The 21,696-nt window shown below is 43.4% G+C and overlaps 1 protein-coding gene across 1 annotated transcript; it reads left to right on the top strand.

Moving 5' to 3' along the window:
• The first annotated feature begins 591 nt into the window (after nucleotides 1-591).
• rnf150a (ring finger protein 150a) lies at nucleotides 592-20,131 on the top strand. Its single transcript, XM_041933077.1, has 7 exons — nucleotides 592-1,149; nucleotides 9,982-10,232; nucleotides 11,531-11,602; nucleotides 11,780-11,862; nucleotides 12,030-12,126; nucleotides 12,261-12,474; nucleotides 16,526-20,131. The coding sequence occupies exons 1-7, from the start codon at nucleotides 696-698 to the stop codon at nucleotides 16,645-16,647; spliced, it is 1,293 nt and encodes a 430-aa protein (XP_041789011.1). The 5' UTR covers nucleotides 592-695; the 3' UTR covers nucleotides 16,648-20,131.
• The last annotated feature ends 1,565 nt before the right edge of the window (nucleotides 20,132-21,696 follow it).

The following is a 21,696-nucleotide window of genomic DNA, read 5'->3' as shown; positions in this document are numbered from 1 at the left end:
CAGAAGTTGATTGTGAGATGGAATATAAGATAAGACTTAATTAATCCCTAGATGGGGAAATTAAGGAGACACATACCTAAAAGGAATATCACACAATATAAATTCACATGTTTTTTTTGTAAGTCTATGAAAGACTAGTTATTCCAAGTGGCACAGTCCAGGCTCCCTCGATGTAGCCCAAATGTACTAACAAATCCAGCATTCCCCCAGTTTTGTCACACGTGTCACATCCTGAAATGAACGACGTCTGTCAAAATGCAATAACAGCGCAATCTGCTCATTGCAAAGCTGTTATGTTCACCTGTTTGTTTGTCTTTGGTGCTGGTTTTACATGATTTATGTGTGTTTTAGTTTCTCCACATGCCACGGAGCCGCCGAGGAGCTTTGGCCACGCCCAGGTCACGTGCCGACGAGCGCTGAGCCAATCCAGAGCGAGGAGGGGAGACGGCTCAGGGTGGACAACAACACACGGCGTCCTCCTCTCCTGCAGGCGGTGGTGTGTGTCTCCCTCCTGCACGGAGCTCCCAAACTCTGAGGACACCTCGTCCATGAGGGCCGGTGTTTGGCTCTGATGCAAGGTGGAGGTTTAAACCTGCACCTCCTGTAAAAAAAAAAAATAACCGGGACGTGGTGCGAATTTCCCCGTGAGGAGGAGACCCGGAGCTCCGCATCCATCCCGAACCGGCCGCGCAATCATGGCACCGTCCCTCATCCGAGCTTGCCGCAGTCTGGCTCTCTCGACGTGGCTGCTGTCGTTTTGCTTCGTCCACCTGCTGTGCCTGGACTTCACGGTTGCAGAGAAGGAGGAGTGGTACACGGCGTTTGTCAACATCACCTACCTGGACCCCGTCACTTCGGAGGTCAGGACAGAGAAAACCGAGTGCGGTCGCTATGGCGAGCACTCGCCCAAGAGGGAAGCCAGAGGTCTGGTCCTGGTGCCGTCCCTCCCGCAGGACAGACAGGCGTGCGACCCGAGCGTCAGGTTCCCTCCTGTCTCCCCCAGCACCGCCTGGGTGGCGTTGGTGGCTGCGGGGAACTGCACATACCGAGAGAAAATCCGGAACGCTGCAAACCACAACGCGTCTGCAGTTGTCATTTACAACGTGGGCTCCATCGGTGCCAACGACACTATAACGATGCCCCATCCAGGTAAGAGACAACCTGTCAAGCTGCAGCAGGGTTTCCTGTCATGGTGACGGAGGCCTGAGAGTCCAGAATTAGGTGCTTGTGAAGTGTTGGGCAGCTGTGACCGAGATGAATGTTTCCCATTCCCCCGCTGAGCTCCCGGGGCTTCTCTGCATCTCTCTAATCAGCCAAGTAATCAATTTGTTTCTTGGTAAAGCAGAAAAGATCAGATGGACCGATGCGCTGCGGGTCTGGCTTCAGTTTTATCTCAAACGCGGGTGCAACCTTTGAAGGATGTGTCCTGATATAATAACCCCTGTGTCTTATTTTAAGAGATCTATTCCTTCATTCCCTTCTTGTCATTTCAGAAAAGAAACCTAACCTGTCTAAACACAAACAGCCAGACAGAGTGCAGCTTTCGCTTCGTGCTCGATACTCTGTGCCACAAACACAGTTGACTTGGTGCCCGAACAGTACAGAGGATCAATACTGAAGCCCCAAATACCCGAGGGTGCAGTCTCTAATAATCACTTCAAACTACTCGCAGCTTCCCAATTCCCTCAACTCACTCTGTTTATTTTCAGTTCCTGGTGAAATAAACTTTATGTGCCGACAACCCTCATTCCACAAAAAGTCTGGACGCTGTTTGGGACATAAATTAAAACAGAACATTTACAATCAAACTGTTTTCACTGACAACAGTTTCCAGAAGTGTTCCTGACTCCAGGTATTAATCTCCTTCATACAATCATGTGATCACAAAGTGTTGAACCTCGCTCCATCCTCTCTGTGAACCACTGAGCTTTTCAATCATGATTCTCTCACCTGTTACCAACCAGCCTGTTTACCTGTGGAATGTTCCAAACAGGTGTTTTTGGAGCGTTCCACATCTTTCTCAGTCTTTAGTTGCTCCTGTCCCAACTTGTTTGAAACGTGTTGCTGCATCAGATTCAGAATAAGCAGATATTTACAAAAATCAATGACGCTGATGAGGTCAAACGTTAAATAAGTTGTAATATATTGTGTCTAATTTAGCTGCTGTACTGTGCAGATTCCTTAAAAACACTAATTACTAAGCACTAGACCATAATGACAATGAATGATTGAACTGTTCTAACAAAGAATGAAATGAAATGTGCCAAGAAGCCGACAGACAGCAAACATGCTGAGGCTGATGCAAAGAGAACTGGACAAACACTGTTTGAATAGCTCCAAGCAGAGTCGTTTGTTTGCTGCTTGTTTATGACGGTTTGTTGGTTTGACCAGTAAATGATGAAACAACATAGCCACGTTTTATGTGCTGACTCTACAAATCTGATTTAAAATGAATCCAAGAGGAAGTTTAGTTGAACCGGAAGGCTCAGAACGTCATCGTCACCCTCACTTTTATTGTTTCAGGTTGATTTTCTGGAGTCTCTCTGCACAGTTTTCTGCTTCTGATCTGCCAAAAGAATCCAGATGAGACCAGATCTGAGTTGATTAAAATGTTTACATGCTCACCTGAGTCTCAGGTGTTAGTGTGACCTTAAGTTATTCCTCAGGTTACACACAGATTGATTACCTAGTTGTTAAAGGTTGTCTGGTCTGCGTGCAGCCTGAAAGGAATACCTGCAAACACTACTCAGGGCTGAAGAACAGGTGATGCAAACAATGGAAATCTGATTATAAAACTTTTTTTGTAAATTCCGTCTGCTTTTCCGGCTCTCAAACTGTTTGACATGATTCATGTGTGGCCAGTGAAAGAGGTTTTGTTGTCTGAGTCTGTTGTAGGCATCGGTCTGTGGCATAATTTGCAAAGTTCTGGTCTGTTGCAGACTTCTCATACCTAAACCACGTCCATGCAACAGAAGTAGCCCCTCCTCATTTTGTCTCGGCTGGTTCTGTGTTGCGTTCACTCTCCTCCATATTTGTTTGTGTTGCCTTCATGCAAATTTCCTGCCTGCATCCGTGGCATGCAAACAAGCGCAAGGCGTCATCCAGATAGAGAAAATATTGCAGCAAAAAGTGGGATTTGCGGCGCAACAAAATAAACCAAAGAACATGATGTATATCATCATATCGTTTGATTCTGTATCAAAGTATCTCCAAAGGAGAAATGAGTTTATGTAGGATTACAGCATTAACAGCACAGGCTTATCATTCAGCATTTTTGTTACTGCTGTGTCAGATAAAAATACCCACTTTCCACAAAGTCTTCTTGTGTTTTTATGAACGTTCTGATGCCTTATTGATCTTCTTTGAGATTTTTTTCTGTTGGTTCAATGATCCTGAAAGTGCTAGATAATCAGTTTTTGGTGCATCAGCACGCGCACCTGCAGACGCGGCGGCTCGGATCCGGTTCTGCTTTGTAAAGTGGTCTCTCCTGGTGTTGCCTGTGCTCTCCTGTACTTTTCATTCTGTTATTTTTCATGCTGAGGCTGATGCAAAGAGAACTGGACAAACACTGTTTGAATAGCTCCAAGCAGAGTCGTTTGTTTGCTGCTTGTTCATGACACTTTGTTGGTTTGACCAGTAAATGATGAAACAACATAGCCACGTTTTATGTGCTGACTCTACAAATCTGATTTAAAATGAATCCAAGAGGAAGTTTAGTTGAACCTGTTATTCTTCGTCTTATTTTGTTTAGCTCATCATGCACAGATACATTATGTTTATCGTTTCATCTTGTTCAGTAATAACTCTGCAGCTGACTAAACCTTTTTTCTTCCAAGCTTGCAAAGCAGTTAAAATGATTTTTTTTTTGTTTAAGAGTTTAACTCTTGGTGTCACCCCTCAGCTCTATTGTACATGTTTTTTTAACTCATTAGATGTCTTATCTATGAGAGTGTAGCTTGACTTTCAGGCCTTCCACAGCCGCTTTGAGCAGAGCCTTGTTTTCCGCTTGACGTGTATTTCCATTGGAAATGGGCTCTCAGCTTGGTGCTAGTTTTCATGAAGGTGTGGCTGACCAGACGGCTACACCTGTGCCGGACGACGGCACAATGCGTGGAAGGCTTTTTGACAAAAGGATCTGTACAGAAACAGATGTTCACACAAAAGGCGCCAGTTGACTGCGAGATGTTTTTAACCAAATGGTCCTTTTGTGCAGAAGCGTCACAGGCTCGTGATAAGCAGGTAGTATAAATTCTAGCCCTCAAAGCTTTCACTCAGATTCTGGTAGCATCACCTGGAGAAGCTGTTAAAGCATCAACAACCTAACTCTCGTCATGCAGCTGATACCCAAAGCTGCACCTTTCAGCTTTCAGCTCATTGTTGTTGTTGTTTCTTTATGACCAGCAGTGTTTCACCGCCTACACCTGCAGCAGACACCTGTTTTTACCAAACAAAACACCCACTGTCCTGCCAGCACCGAACAGCAGACAGACACAAAGTCAGCGTGATCAGAGTGGAGGATTTAGCAGCTTAAGTGCCAGATATTTGTCTCAGGAGTTGGTGGAGACCAAAGGAAAGCTAAAAATAGAGTGAATTCACCAGGTGGCCAGACACACAGCCTCACATGAATGCTGATGTTGCTCCACGTCTGCTAGCTGTGCGAACCGGCAGCTGTTTGCCAACACGCGGGGCGAACAACATCTACGTGTGAGTGTATGTGCCCCAGTGTTCCTAAAAAGTCAAGTAATGCAGTTTGCAGTTAATACTTCTTTCCTCAAGCAAAATGTTTTGCAGGTCTCTCACTTGTGATGGAATATTTTCCGTTAATGTATTTCTATTATTCCTCGAGCAAAGTGTCAGGAAAACATGAAAGGCGGCAGGCCCTGCTTTGAGCCACGACACAAACATAAACTGAGACGCTGTAAGAGACAGACATGGCGGCCAGGAGAGGTGTGATCACAAAGAGCACAGTGACAAAGGAGCAGATCTTAATGTGTTTGACTGAATGTGAGGCTGCCAAGGACGGAGCGGAGCGCTTTCCTGTCCAGAGCCAACACAGCTGGGCGGTAAAATCCACAGTCGCCAGAGCCAGAAGCCTCTCGTGGTCCTGGTCTTTGTTATTTAAGCCTGAGCCGTGTGAGAGTCATGTTCAACCTTGGACCATAAAGCCAGGTCGCATATGTGGATTTATCTCATATCACCATTTGAAACTTTGCAGCCTCATTTGTTTTGTTGCTCATAATTACTGTAGATGAGAGGATTGACACTGATACCTCTAATATCTGCACAGTAAACATGCAGATATGAAGACAGCAGAGGGTTAGCATAGCTTAGCATAAAGACTGGAAACCAGGGCAAACTAAAAGGTGGAAAAAAAGACGCCTTCCAGCACCTCTTGTTTCTTTGCTTTTTGGGGATGATGTTCTGGACTATTTCTTTTGCGCAGTAGCTTCCTGGAGTCTCTGCTGGTTGCCTGGCAACTGCTTCAGTTTTTGTGTGGATATATCATAGATGCCAATTAATGTTCAAGCTACCACAGGACAGAACCAGGCCAGCTGTTTCCCTTCGTTTCCAGTCTTTATGCTAAGCTACGCTAACCAAGCTATGAGCGAGGAATCAACTCTCTCAAGGAAGAAATAAGTGGATTTTCAAAAATGTCCCTGAAGTGACCCTGAATCTCTTTGTTTATACTCACATGATGAAGCCACAGTGTAGCTGAGTCTGTGTAACTCAGGTTCAGGTCAGCACACGGCTGCTAACAAAGACTTGATCCTAAAGTAATCTGTGCCTCAGTGCTATCGGCTCTGCAGCAAACCAAAAGCCTGCCAATGAAACGAACAGGTTGTGTCCACTAACTTTACCCATTCAGCTTTTATTCCTCCTTGCTTCCACATGATTTCACAAGTTCAGCCTCAGTCTCAGACGCTGCCCTCCTGTTTTAGCAGCAGCTATTTTTGTCCGCTCTGCGTCACAGTGAACAGAAGAAGGAGATAAGAGTGGAGGCTTAGGGAAATCTTACATGACTTGTTATGTCTTTCCTTATTTCTGCAGGCCATGAAGCTTAAGCTGGCCATAAACAGGCTTGTTTTAAAGTCAACAGGGGCTGGAACTCATTTGCCTTTTGGCATGAGTTAATGTTTACAAAGGGAATTGTTACATGGCAAAACTCACCCCTCCTAACGACCTCAGACCACCTTCTCTGTCGAGTGAAGACGTAACTCAGTGAGTCTCAGTCGTCCTCACTTGAACATGTAAGTTTAATGCAAAGCATATCAGGTCAGAGAAGATTTTAGCATAGCATGCACACACGGGCTCAGTCATCAACCGAAAGCTCAGACATCTCAGCAGAGCATCGGTCTTTATAAAGCAGCCGGAGATCACGGCACCTTTGGAGAGAAAGAAGTGGGAACTGCAGGTCAAACTTGTTTATCCTGCTCTGCTGTCAGGGGAGTCTGGTACTCCTCCAGGGTCCATCTTATCTTCACCTCCAGGCGCCCACGACAAGAAAACATAGCAAGTGTGAAGCAGTTCGAGGCCCTCGGATTAACTACCTACATCATTGCAGAAATTCAGCTCTCATAAACCATTTCTTTTGTGATCAGTATTGAATTGAATAAATAGAAAAGAGGATTCATGCTTTTATTTTGACAGGAAGTCTTGAGAATGAACTTGTGTTTTTAGGGAATACAGGTGATAGAGCACATTCACGTGGTGGCCAGTTTCCAAATCACCTGACAAATCACTTCCTGATTGATCAGCTGCTGAAGAGACAGCAACAGGTTGTAAACATCTGGAGGAACATCTGCCAAATACTTTTAGGTAAAACAGTGTATTGGATAACCTGATGGCTACCGTTGCAACCCTGATTATGAACAGTGTGTTTGACTTACAGGCGCCAATACATTTGTGTAACACTATTAAACAGTAATTTTAGCTTGGAAATGGTTGAAAACTGACGTCAGCTGTTGTCTAACGGTGGCTAGAACGACATTATCTGTTTGGTATCAGCATATTTCTTAATTAATTTTAAAACATTCATTTAAGAAACCCTGCAAATGTTTCCCACATGCTTACCTCATTTATATTCTCATGCCATTGAGAAAATGCGGAGAAGTGTGGCAGCTCGTGACCTGAGATTCTGTGGAGACGATGTTGTTCAGCAGCGCATTACCATCTGTTTGCTCTCCAAACACAAGCCTTTGTTGTCTCTGTCGCTGTTTGTCGCAGGCTTTGCTTCAGAAGCTCAAATATACATGCACTCATTTTGAGGGAGCAGCCACCACAAATACAGGGATAAACTTTTGTGCTAACAGTGGAGATAGTGCCAGTTGGCTTACTGTGTGGCTGTGGGTGGGTAAGGATCTGCCTGTTTTTGCAGAGCATTGTATGCATAAAGTGCTTTACACCCATTTCTACCATATACATAGCAAATTGTTATTTTAAACATTTGTTTAATTGTTGAGAATATATGTTAACTATATTGCATTATAACCATATTCATGATTTCTCTTTCTTCAAGAATTTCTAATTTTGAGCATGATGCTAATTCTTGCATATGCATGAAAATAAAACGGTCCAAATGGCTGGTGAATGATATCGTTCTGACTTCTCAGCCCTGGTCATATAAAATGCAGCAGCTGTTCAGATTTTACAACAAACCTGTTACATAAAGGGATTTGTGAGCATGACAGCAATAGTGCTTTGCAGCCACATCCTGAACATGTAGCATATCTGTTGTTTTCAAAGCCTTTAATTCCTCTGAAAAAACAAACACAAACAGCATATTCTCTGCAAGCGTTAGCTCAGCCCAGAAAATAATGTTAAAATAGCTCAGTGCAGGGGTCTGTGCAGTGCGTGAGGATTTGTTATGGCATTGTGTGTCTGGCAGGCTGCACAGGAGGTGCGGTTGACGATGGCAGGTTGAATAAAGCTTCTGTTCATGGCGACTGATAGAAGGAGCGAAGCACCACGGGGAGCCACTGTGACTCCACGCAGCCATAAACAGGCGGCAGGAGGAAAGTGATGTAACAGTTTCTCAGGCGTTTGATGGAACCGACAACCTGCCGCTGAAAAGCCTCGTTATTCCCTCGTTGTGTCTAAAAACTGCAGCGTTGTTCAAGCTTTATGTGTCATTTATCGACAACTTCACATAAAATAGAATAGAGCTTTATTTAAGAGTTAGAAATCTGATAACATGTCAGAAACTATTTTTAAATTACCTGATCATATCTCTGTACTGCAGAGAGAGCATATCCCCAGATTTATTACCAATACCAGTACTTCTGTGATATGAGAATATATATCGGCATCAGCCGGATCAATATATTATCTAATAGTGTCTTTTTTTCATGTTTGTCTATATCAGAGCTGAAATAATGAGCTACTTGATTGATTAATCAGAAGAAAATTAATTGTCAGATATTTCAATAATCTGCTAATTGTTCAAATCAAATTGATCAAGCAGAGATTATTCTAACGCTGCAGCTTCTGAAATGTGAGGCTTTGTAGTCTGAATATCTTTGAGTTTCAGACTGTTGCTCAGACAAAACATGATATTTGAGGTTCTTCCAGGAATTTTTGTGACGAGATTAAATAAAAATTGATTGACAAATCTGTTTTTTTGCATGAATCAGTCAGCAAAATAAAAGTTGCATCTTGGTGAACGTTATTACATTTTTATAGATGTATACAGTCACATGCAGCAACATTTCTGTTCAGAGTGTGATGTAGCTGTAGAGGCAGGAGGCGAAGCTTATCCGTCACCACAGGAAACAGAACTGCTGAGAGGGTGAGAAGCTAATGCTAACGCTAGGAGCCCCCTTTCTGTTGCAAGTCCCATAGAGGTCCTGTCCTGTAAATGCGTCGTTCCTCCTGGACATCCTCGAGGAGTCGAAAGATGCTCGATGACTCTGCGGTGCAAAAGCCGTCATCGTGCACGACGTGCAGAGCAACAGAAGGTTGCTTTCAGGAAGCCTCTTACACAGACGGTGAGGCTTTAGTTGGTCTGTCTGGCCTAAGCTCCCAGGACCTGAGTTTTCACAGCTGCTCTGCTTTAAAGCACAATTCTTTATATCCCAGGGCTGGAGGCCGGCGTCTTACTGTGTAAAGAAGCTTTCAGAGCATTTGCACATTGCTGTAATTATTAACCAAGGCTGTATGCAGTAATAGCATTTAGGTGTTATTAAGGTAAAGATGTTGTTATTCTCACTTTTGATGCCAAACATCAGCTGGTCTGTAAAAAAAGTTGTTTTCTGTTGTGATTTTATTGTGATTTATCTCTTTCCTCTTGTTTTGCCAAAAAAAACAAAACAAATTTCAGATGGTTTTCATTAACTTCTTTCTTCCTGGCAATTTCTGTTTCTATTTGTTTGAGCATTTTGACATAATTAGGTCTAAAACTGATGATTGTTCTCATTATTGATTAATTTGCTGATTATTTTGCGATTGTTTGATCAATAGTTTTGCCTATAAAATGTATGAAAATAATGAAAATGTCTGGCTAACAGCCCAAAGCCCAAAGATTTCCAGTTTACTGTCGTATGTGACAAAGAAAAGGATCAAATCCTCACATTTGAGAAGCTGGAAGCAGCAAATAATTCTAATCGTTGCAGATGAATTTTCTGTCCAATTATTTATTGATTAATTGATTAATCCTTGCAGCTGCAGAAATGATCCAAAAAAACATTACAAACATCCTCTTATATTTTTTCATTTGTTTCATGTTGTGTTTTCTGTGAACTGTAGCTCGCTGAGTGCTGTTTCAATTTATTCTGTCAGGAGAAATACTATATTCCTATTTTATTTTTATTAAATTTTGTCTGAAAATCATATTTGAAGATATCTAAAAAAAAGTTTAAACTGCTCAGGTGGTTAAAACTCCTGACCCCCGGACTCGCTGCTGAGTGACTTCAGTGTCGTCAGAGATGCCGATGGCTTTGATTCATCTACCGACCATCTAACCCGGTACCTCCTGTGTGCGCGCAGGTACGGGCGACATCGTGGCCATCATGATCCCAGAGCCGAAAGGTCGTGAGATTGTGGCCTTGCTGGAGCAGCACATCGTGATCACGTTGCACATCACCATAGGAACCCGTAACCTGCAGAAGTACGTGAGCAGAACGTCGGTAGTGTTTGTCTCCATCTCCTTCATCGTTCTCATGATCATCTCCCTCGCCTGGCTCGTCTTCTACTACATCCAGAGGTTCCGCTACGCTAACGCACGAGACCGCAACCAGGTATGACTGTGTGCACTTTGTGAGCTCTGAGCTGATGTTTATGTGCCTGTCGGGATGCTGACAGTGCTGCGGTGCCGTGGTCTCACTCGTGACTTTGGCCCTTGAATTTTTCCATCTGCTGTCGGCTCTGTAGGGCCAGAATTAGCCTGACAGCTGTCCGAACAGAGACGTGGCAAACCAGCGAACCATCAACCAGCTCAGCTTTTGGCCCTTTGAGCCCTCAGTGTAAATGCTTGCCGTTGCTGTCTCTTTATTATGAATGGCCGCCTCTGACGTTCTTGTGACGTCTGTAATGGCAGTTCTTATGATAGGAGCCGGTGCCGTGACAACCATTGTTTGCGTTCTCACTTTGAATTGTGTTGATTTATGTTGTACAAAGAATTCAGCCATATTGAACAAACCTGCTCTCAATTTACTCCCAAGCTACACCAGTCAGAGCATGTTGATGCGTCTGATAATTAACACTTGCCCGTTCTGTGAGTCTGTCGCCGTCTGTTCCTCCAGTGTTTCTGATGGTTATTATTGCCATCATTTTCTTTTATGCCAGGCAAGAGATCTTTCTTTAATCATGTTTCTGAAACCGGTCGAAGGTTTTTATCCCTGTCAGTCCAAAAATAGACCTGAGAGAGGTTCAACAATCACAGATTTCCCCTGAATTTACCTTTAATAAACAGGCAGTCATAAATTTGTCCAGTTAATTGCTGCCTGTGGAAAAGATTTACAGGCGTTAAAGAGGCAGTTTGTTAGTTTCCAGGAAATCAGTACCTCTAAAAAAAACATTTTAAGACACATTTGGCCTCATTGTTGCACACACGCACCACCGCAGCAGCCAGCTCCCTTTATACCCTTCAGCCGTCCAGGCAGTCACGACTTCCAAGAGTTGAAGCTGGTTACTTTGTCTCATGACTCTTATTTTGAAAGTCACATTGTATTAAAAGTAACTGGTGTACAGTTTGTCCCCCAGATCTGTGTGAAGTCAGTTCAGTGGTTTTCTACCTGCGGCTCAGTGTTTTATACTCTCATCTATTTTCTCAACACACAGCAGATGCCGGCTCTCCTTTGTTTATCACTTACAGCAAAGCAAATGTTCAGAAGCGGAACAGACGAATCTCAAGCCTTCGTTGCTGTTTGATCTTGTGAAAGTTCATCTCTGTGTGAACATGCTTCGATTCAATCAGCAGAATTTACTGTACATGAACAGGCCAATGAGATGCCTGCATACCGCTGAGTCACTGATGTTTTTTCGTCCACTGTTAAAAACCTGCTGGTGTCAGTAATAAAGTTTTTTATGTCTGCAGAGGCGTTTGGGAGATGCTGCCAAAAAGGCCATCAGTAAGCTGCAAGTACACACCATTAAGAAAGGAGACAAGGTAAATGATGTTCCCCCGCTGCCACAGAACGTTTCACATAAACTTCATAGCATCTTTAGCCCCACAGCAAGTTCGAAAGTATGCAGGCGTTTAAAACAGGAGACATTTAAATTATACTGTACTTATTTTATTTAGTTTGCAGATGAATTTAGTGTCTCGTATATTTCTGTGTTTTAGGAGACGGAGTCAGACTTTGACAACTGTGCAGTTTGCATTGAAGGTTATAAGCCTAATGATGTTGTAAGGATATTACCATGCAGGTAAGGTTTGATCTTTGCTGTACATACTGTAGCTTAACAGCTCGGTGTGTCTGTCTGCACGTGCACTGTAGCTACCGATGCCTTCACACATCACAGTGCACTGCCTTTTAGCTGCCATTTGTTTCCAGATGTTTTTTTATTTGAGTGCTGCCTTCTTGTTTTGTCAGGCATGTCTTCCATAAGCACTGTGTAGACCCGTGGCTGCAAGACCACCGGACGTGCCCCATGTGTAAAATGAACATCCTCAAAGCTTTGGGAATCCCAGTAAGGTCCTTTACATACATGCATATTTAAATATTAGTCCTGTCAGGACTAATCTAACTCTGAAGTGCAAAAGATCAAAGTAATGAACGTAGCGTGCAGGAGAGTTCCTCTAAGACATGTTTGGCGTGTTCCAGCTCAATGCAGACTGTTCAGACGATGTTCCTCCAGACTACGAGACGTCCGTCGGGGGTCCGCCCACCAACCCCATCAGCGGGGCGAGCGACATCACCGTTAACGAGAGCTCAGTGGTTCTGGATCCAGCCGGAAGAGTGATAGGCCTGCAGCAGCTCCATCCTAATGCAGAGACAGAACCTCAGGCAGGAGAGGAGAGCCGCATCATCGCCAGCAGTAAGTCACACACTGACTGTTTGACATATAGCTAATGGGAAGTTCAGTTTTAATCCAGAGTTATCACCACCGGCTCTGCAGCGTGTGGCGTCTGCTTGTTGCCACAACATTCTGCAAAAGAAGCAATGTTTTCTGTCTATATGTCCAGAGGAAATCAGATTTCTTACTGCGCACTGGTTCTGGTTTCATACCCCTTTAGTCATTCTTGTCATCTGAGGGTTGAGTAGTTTATTCTGAGGTCTGAATCAGGCCAGCAGCCACAGATCCTCCTGAGCAACACAGGAGGGTAAGAACAGTGTTCCCTCTGCAGAAACTCACGATCTAACCCACATACAACCAAAATACTTGTTATGTTAAATCACGTTGCCCATTTTAGCACCTGTTACTTTGACTGATGACTGCTAAACATCTGCGAGCTATCAGCGCTCCATGCACGTGCTCACACACGTGTTTCTTCAGCCATCTGAAGCCAAAACATTTCCACATAGGAGGGATGCTGCGGGGGCTTTAAAGGTTTGCTGCGGGTGGATGGAGGAATAAACCGGGAAAAGATTTTAATAAGATTAGTTTTATTGTTGTATATAAAGAATAATAGAAAGAAACGTTTATCTGCATTTGTGCGAAAAAAATAAAGCTCTCATTTTTACGCCAAAACAGTAAATCCAATAAACAGGAAATAATAAATTCGGCAGGCCAGTTATGGTACATGGGTTTAATGACAGTGGAATTTTTTACAAATTGCTTCTGGTCTGTCCAGCTTGATGTAATTACACTTCCAAGTGGTTTTATTGTTGTTCCTGCTATTTCTTGAGCACTCAGAGATCTGGTTACGGTCAGCTTTGGGTTTATAATTAAACTTTTACTGTGTTTGAAGACCTGGAGGTAAAGAAAAGTCATCTGATTAAACTGTGCCTAAGTGCTGCTGCTCAGCACGTCCAAACAGTGTCCACACACACAGATTCAAACCCTTTATCCATTAACAGGGAAAGATTGAACGTTGTATTTTGTAAAAACAACCTTGATAAGATGGATGTGGTGTTGTTTGTATTTAGAATTGATGCAACCTATTAAAAGCAGCTACACCTGCACAAATGTGAGCTTCATGGAAGAGTCATCATAAGAAAATTTTTCTGCATCATCACCACGAAATTCAGCATCAAACAGTGCAAAGGAACAACTAAACAAGCCTGATGCACTTTAGAAACAAGTCCTGTGGACTGATGAAGTAAAAAATAACTTTTTGATCGTAATAAGCAAAGCTATGCTTGGAGAAAAAAGGGTGCAGGACAGGGGTGGATTGATCATGGTTTGGGCTTGTGTTGCAGCCAGTGGCCCAGGGAGCATGTTACTGGTAGAGGGAAGAATGGATTCAATTAAATACCAGCAAATTCTACAAATAAACACAAATAAACATCACACTGTGTAAAAAAGCTGCAGATGAAAAGAGGATGGCTTATACAACAAGATAACGATCCCACCTCAACATCCACAATGGACTACCTCAAGAGCCCCCCGACCTGAACATCATCAGAAATCTGTGGATAGACCTCCACACCTCCGGTCCAGTAATCTCACAGCACTCGAAGCCTTTTGAAAGGAAGAACAGCCCTTTGCTGCATGTCATTCCCACTCTTCCCTCTTTCCTGCACTATCAAACAAAGACAAAAGGACAGAAAACAACCACACAGTTAATTGATCAAAGGAGAAAATAATTATTTGAAGCCCTAGAATTTAGTTCCAGCTACACCACCACGTGGATATTGTGCTCCATCCTGCTTCTGCAGGAGTGGATTCATGTTCATGTGATGGCGCTACCTGGAGGCAAAAATATAAGGCTGGTATTTGTTCTGCTAAACACTGAACATTAAAGCAGTACCTCATTGTGATGTAGTACTTTCAAACTTGCCATCAAGGGGCTTTTCTTCGAGGCAGTCAGGAGTTGGGTTTGCTTCTGTGTGCTCGACAGGCAGTAGATCAGCTCGCCGCGAGGTATCCTCCTCAAGACTAATTAGTATGTAAATTAGAAGCAACGTGTTGTATGTCACTGCACTATTGAGCTGACGGAGACGATGTCACTGACAGGCAGTTAGCGTGAGACGAACAAGCCGATCTGTCAGGATTTCTGCCGCTGTGGTTTGGCAGTGATGGAGGGCAGATCGTGTGGCACCCTTAGCCTGAATAATGAGCGCTGTCGTTAATGCCATTGCAGCAATCATTCTTTCCAGAGTCGGCCATTTACCGGCTGTGTGCTGCAATCAGGGTCCCAGAACAAGAGCTGATTTTGTGGCAGGAAAGTGTTACTTGCTTGTTGCTGTCTGGGTTTTTTCCCTGCTATCTATCTATCTTAACACATTGCTCACATGCTAGTTTGTACACTGACTGAGTTATTGGCCTTTGTAGTAATTTGTCCTCCATGAAAAGATTCCTTCTTAGTAAAAGAGACGGAGAAAAAGACGTTCCACCGAAGCAAATAGGAGGCTGCAGAAGTCAAAAGGTGTCAGCATGATCAAAGCGAATGAGTTCATGTGATGTGTTGTCTGACCTCGTCATTTACAGCTTTACTGAACAGCCACATTCAAAAGCCCGACATCAGAAGCCCTCGTTCCATCCAAATGCTGCGCAAATTGTAAATGAATTTCCAGAAAATCTGCCAAAGAAAATGCAAATTAATCCAGGTTTCCATTCACTGCTGCTGAGTGAATATTAGCAGCTCAGCACATCAGGATAAACAGCTGGTGGCACTAATTCTCCAGTCTGACGCCGTTCGTAGCTAACTGAGTCAAACTTCAAACAATATGTTGGAAATGTACGACTTTTATGTTTGTTTCATGAAATAGTTTGTCTCTTGACTGGAGCAGAAGCTTCAGTGGATGTTTAAGTCACTTCGTGTCACTCTTGGCCACATTTTGCTTTTAGCAGTGCACCACCTTTTCCAAACGTTGAGCTTTCTGCCGTACGTCGATGCTATAATTGTTTACATTGAGATAAAAGCACTCACCTTTAGACCGTCCTGACTTCACGGTGTTGCCCTCTCTTGTAAGCACGAGTGTCAGGAGGAACTGTGTGAAAAATGAAGCAAGTCAAGTTGCAAACCTGCTTACTTTCTCACCTCCACACACCTGACACAGATGCTGCAGGACCTTCAGACGAGCACTTTGGTTGAAGCATACTGACGCCTTCAGTTGTCCAGATCAAGTGGGTGTTTTCCAGAGTCTGGCGCCCAAAATTCCCTCTCGTGTTTTTCCCAGACTTACTTGTTGAGCCACAGCAGAGAGATAGTAACACAAAGACGTTTCCTACTAAAAGAATCAACTTTAGAGAATATCCACTTGTTTTGGCTGCTGAAGCCTTTAACTAGCATCACATTAACTTCAGACGGCCTTCTTGTCAGCTACAGTTCACTTCACTTCACGGCCAGTGGGAAAGTTTTCAGCAACGCTTTTGATGCACTCGTGAGCCTGGGAGTACATAACCAAGACAGACTGGAATAAAAGTCAATATATTCTTTTAAGTAGCTCATTTTTGCACACAGGACGACAGTGTGACAGCGGTCAATCATAGTGTGACAGGGGTCAGTCATAGTGTGAAAGGGGTCAATCATGGTGTGACAGGGATCAATCATAGTGTGAAAGGGGTCAATCATGGTGTGACAGGGATCAATCATAGTGTGACAGCGGTCAATCATAGTGTGATAGGAATCAATCATAGTGTGTCAGGGATCAATCATAGTGTGAAAGGGATCAATCATAGTGTGAAAGGGATCAATCATAGTGTGACAGGGGTCAATCATAGTGTGAAAGGGATCAATCATAGTGTGAAAGGGGTCTCAAAAGCATCACTTCTGGCCACAGCAGGCCGCTAAAAAGTCAGAAGTGTTGCTCCATAAGTGTTTGCTGACTGGTTCATCATGGTTAGCTTGGATGAAGAAGATGATGACACTGTTTGTCACTGTTGCCCAAGGACTTGACTGTAGAACATTGTCCCCATTCAGAAACGCTGGTATAAATGCAACCTGTCGAGTAATGAATGACCTCCCTGTCTCCCTCCTCAGGTGAGCACCAGCCCCCGCTCAGCAGTGATTCAGACACCTCTATCATGGCCGTGGAGGTCGGCATGTCTGAGGTAGAGCTGTCCACGGAGCCGGAATGTGAATGCGAGGTAACCAAATCTTGACCCGGTCGACGCTGAGGAAAAAAAGCACAAATCACCAGGAGAAGGAGAACGAGAGCGGGACAGAGCGAACGGGGGGGGGGGCCCAGAGGTTCGCCACGTCTTCCCCCCTGAGGGACGTGACTTCTCAGAAGATGGGCAAATGAGCAATACAAACACCGCAGCACAAAAACACCCAGTGCTGTCTCTCCCGCATCAGTGGGCATGCTGCTTGCTCGTTTTCTAGCAGTCACACCTCAACATGTTGCTGGTTTGACTGCCACGGTGACCAGACAGCCAATCGCAGCTCTCTCCTTGTGGTGGCCCACGTTATCTTTTCACATCCTTAAACTCCAGCATCTGAAAGGCACATACAGCGTTGTAGCCCTTCGCAGTACTGAGAAGGCTGAATACGTTTCTCCTCACGCTGGCAACCCCGAACCTGCTGCTGGACACACAAGCACAGGAGCAGCAGGGCCTCCTTAATGCCAGTTTGCAGCTTTAATCTTTCCAAAAACGAGTGCGGATTGTTTGATTTCTTGGTACGAGATCACTGCCAACATATTCCAGAGGTTTTACTGTTGTGATGGGTACACGTATCGAGCCTTTATCAGCCGTCCCTGACAGTTTGGTGTGAATTCCCACCAGCAATTTTCCAGCTTCAGACGTGGGTTCATGTTATTTTTCCCTTTGACTCGTCTTTAAGCTCATGTGGTCATGTGACATTTGAGGAATACGTATGCACACCTAATGCTGTAATTTCTTAATCTAACTTTCTGTTGCGATTTTGTGAGACCTTCGCTTCTATTTTACCAACCGAATATTCCTGCTGTTCTAACTGAACTAACCAAACACAACGCAGATTTGTCTCACATTTGACAATCATAGCTCGCCACAAGCGGTTTAGAAGTGATGTCATCCACTGCCCTACTGAAGCTGCTGCTGAGCTGCAGGTTATCACAACGCATGACGCTGGCGATCAGTCGCTGCCGTCTGCAGGATCTGTGTTCACACTGCTGCTGCATGCAGCTGGCAGTCGCCACTACCAAATCCTGGCAGTGTGCACATACATTACACAAACTTCCTACACTTGGCACCAGCCAATATGTCAAAAAGTCTCTGTGCCAAGATGATCAGTCGTATTTTAAACCTTGTAGTTGTTCCTCATGAGTCCCCTGGCTGTCAAACAGACTGAATGTGTTCATGATATGAGACCAAGGGTACAACATGAGGACTTGGATGGCTCACAGCTGAAAGAGGGACCGTTTGTTGCGGTGGAAAAAGACGGAGCTGTGAATTCCCCAACAAATGAGATGCATTTGAAATGGTCGTGCTTTTCGTTTGAGGAATTTGAAGCTCCGACCATGCGATGAAAAGCTCGCAGCATGAAGATGTTTACAGTTGTGGAATACTTGAGAAGTTTTGTTTGGACTGCGTCCATGCCGAGCCGGCTAATTTTAGACAGCGACATGCATGCAGGCCGAGCGCGTTCTGGGTCAGGGGTTTTCACAAAGACCTCCACACAGAAAACACTTGAACAGTACATTTTGTTCTTTTTCTTCATCCATGAAAAACTGCATCACAGCTCAATGTGTGCTAAGGAATGAGTTAGACTGCTGTTTACTCTGCTGAGGCCGAAAGCACCTGCCAGAGCCTTTTCTGTTATTCTGGTGTCTTCACCTTAATCTTAATTAAAAGCCCAAGAATAAAGCAGGTTGCCACTCAGGTAGCTTTCAACAATGAAGTGAATGCAAAGGCCAATCAAAACTGACGTGGAGTCATTCTGATTAGCCTTTTATTTGGAGTTTGAGTCAAGAGAAGCAGCAGCAAGTATCCAGCAGACATGAAGCATTTCAAGAACTTGCCGCTCTGTTTTTGGGGTGAGAAGGACCCCAGCTTAGAGTGGACCAGAACCAAAAAAAGGAGGAAAGAAGCATTTTTTAAATTTAGCCGGCGTGGTGCGGACGTGCTCTTAGACTCCCGTGGTGACTGTTAACTCCTCATCTCTTATAGTAGAATTAATGTTCTGCTTTTCCCCTTGTTGTTCTGCTGTAGTCCTGTCAGTCGTACCTTTTCAGCGCTGTCACATCGAGCGAGATCACCAGGATCCAGCACTCGCCTGGATCTGTTTCCTCTCACATTCTTGTAGACTTGCACACTGATGAAGTGCAGGCCCGCTGACTGACTCCGTGGAGCCAGTGGAATTTAACTGGGGTTTTTTCACTTCCAGTCATTGTTTCCATTCTGTCCTGCAGCCGCTGGGACTCGTTATATAACAGGCACATGTGCACACTCCCCTGTTTGGGTCAACCATGGAAGGATCTTTGAATGTAGGGGCAAATGTTTCGGGGTTTCGTGAAAGTGTTTATTTTAGGAGGGGCTCTTTATTTCTTTCTCCTCTTTTGTGAGACTGTGTGTTCTTGGCTGTAGCAGCTTGATATCCACACACAACACTTTCCACATAATGCCGGCCTCTACAGTAAGAAGAGAATATTTTGGTTCTGACAGCAGTGTTTAACAGTGAAATACTGCCTGCAGCTGGGAAAAAGCTTGACAGTTTTCACATTACCTCACTTTATATTCAACTATTAGCACATACTGACCAGTTTGACACGTAACCTACGATTTCAACCCGACTGAAATGTGTGGAAGTGTTGACGAATGTACGTTTTCACTGTCTGTCAGAGACTACGGTGGTAGTCGCCTGGTTCACCGCTGGCTTTATGAAGGTGGAGGATGACTGTGATTCCTGCCAGCACATTGCAGATACAGATGATTAAGTATCAGCCAGCCTAATCTGGACCTTTAAGCTTGTGTATGTTACATCAGCTCACATGGATAACGACAGCACAATACATAAGATAACCCAGAAACACCCGACAACATCACCATCTGCTGCTCTCCTCGTCCGTCTTGCTCGTTCAAGTCGGCGCTGGCTTTGAATTCACGAGTCTTCTGTCATCCTGACTCCTTCTCACATGTACGCACAAACGCAACAGCGACTCTGACTCCATCCGACCATTTGTTTGGTCGACGTAGCAACAAGATAAAGCGAAGCACACCCGTTTTCTGGCTGCATACTGCCTAACAGTGAGTTTGTCTAAAGGTGGATTAAGGCCTTCTTTTTACACAGCAACTTAAAGCTATGAGGACGTCTCTGTTGTGTCTGTTTACAGTGTTTCAATAACAACTCTTATATAAAAAGAGTTCAGAGGAATTTTAAAAGACCTTGGCGTACTACATGTGAAGGCATTCAATGTACTTGTCAAGTAACACAAGATTGCTGATCCTAATTGTACCTGCAACACTGCTTAACACTTCATTTTATGTGTCCTTGATTTCCTAATAATTTCCAACAAGTTTCCTGGAAAAAAAAAACTATGTTATGTGGTGTTAATTTGAGGGGAATAGAAACATCCTTAAAAAAAAAAAAAGCTCCTTTTAAACAAAATATTGTAAAGTTTATTCTCCATATTTGTTCAGCTAGTCATTTTATTTGTTTACCTGTCAGGGACTGTGTTCATTGAGCAACAGAAATGAGTCAGAGTCCCTGGTCAGATGTTAAAAATGCACCCTAAAAACACAATAAAACAACATACTGAGTAAGCACAAAACAGCACATCCACCAGTAAAAAACTTCACAGTATAACACATTGTAATTAGCTACAATTCTTACTTAACAGCTAAGAAAAAGAAACTTGTGATGGCGGTTCAATTGTACCTATAGACAAAAAGAAATAAGAAAAAAATCAGACTCTCAAGGTTAAATTAATTGAATGTGTCAATTGAACACTGTCTCTATTTCCTTAGAATTAGCACAAAAATATGTCGTTCTTTAAAGGAAATTATTTGAAAGTGTTCAAAATGTATTCTGAAATTGTGGACCTGTAAAATAAAGTGCGACCCAACAGTTTTCTAGTTAATCAAAACTATCATGTATTTCATTTTGTTCTCTTGTCACATGTGCTTTCCTCTGTTGGTGTAAACTTTTCCTCTATTGCACTTTATCCCTGCAGTGAATGGGGAGCGGCTGAACTGAGCTTCTTGAGAAAGTCTTCTTTAATGTAAAGCTTTTGAGAAAGAGGGCTACAGTATTGAACATGGCACACGACTCAGCTGTTGCTTCTTGTATAATGTTGTGATCTTTTATCTGTCCTGTTGTGTATATGTAGGGTGACGGGGGGGAGGTATCAATATATTGTACACTATACCCAGCAGAAATAACAGCATTGCTATTTTGTGATATAAAAGAATGGTAAGTCTGATTAGTGGTGTCTCTGTCCTCTTCTTTACTATGATGCACATGTAGGAATGTCTGATACAATAAATTTGAATCAGGTTTTTTCAGCTTTGATAAACTGGCTTGTTTCACGTAAGCTCAATAAATAATATGTTCTGCTACATAAGGAAACCTGAAAATGAACACTGTCAGAGCTCGGGATGAGGAGCCAGAACAGAGACATCCATTATAGTCTGGAAACGGAAAAACCATTCTCCTGCCGAGATTTCATATTTTGTCTTGTAGCAACAAGCTGGTGTGAACATACGTCAGCGTTTATTTTAACGTCCTCTCAGGCTTTGAGGGGTTTTCTTTAATGGAAAGAATTTGAGGTGTTTCCTGTCTGACGAGGACAAACTACACTAAATACAGTTTTATGACAAAGTAAATGAACAGTCAGTTATGTTAATCTGAGTGATTGTAAGATACTGTCATAATTATGAGGCAATAAGTCTTGTTTTTTAGATAAAAAGCACTTAATAATAGAAAAAAACTGAGGTGGTGGATTATTTTTCAGATGGCAGAAATGTGCTTCTATAGATGAGTGATGATACATCTGATCCCCAATTTAATGTAGGGAGAGTGTCTGTTGATTAAAATGGATAATTTATGCCTTTACTGGAGGCTTTTATAATTGGGTGATGGAATTTGGAAAACTCAAGTCAACGATCACAAACAGATGCTTTGACAATATCAGTGAGCTGCCACTAGGTGGCGCCATCCACCTCGAACCAATCTGCAGGGTAAACCCATGTGTTCCCAAAGATAACGACAAAAATGTTTAGCATGCTTTA

The sequence above is a fragment of the Chelmon rostratus genome, chromosome 3 (assembly GCF_017976325.1).
Source record: "Chelmon rostratus isolate fCheRos1 chromosome 3, fCheRos1.pri, whole genome shotgun sequence".
Taxonomy (NCBI): domain Eukaryota; kingdom Metazoa; phylum Chordata; class Actinopteri; order Chaetodontiformes; family Chaetodontidae; genus Chelmon; species Chelmon rostratus.
This window is presented reverse-complemented; position numbering and strand designations above follow the sequence as displayed.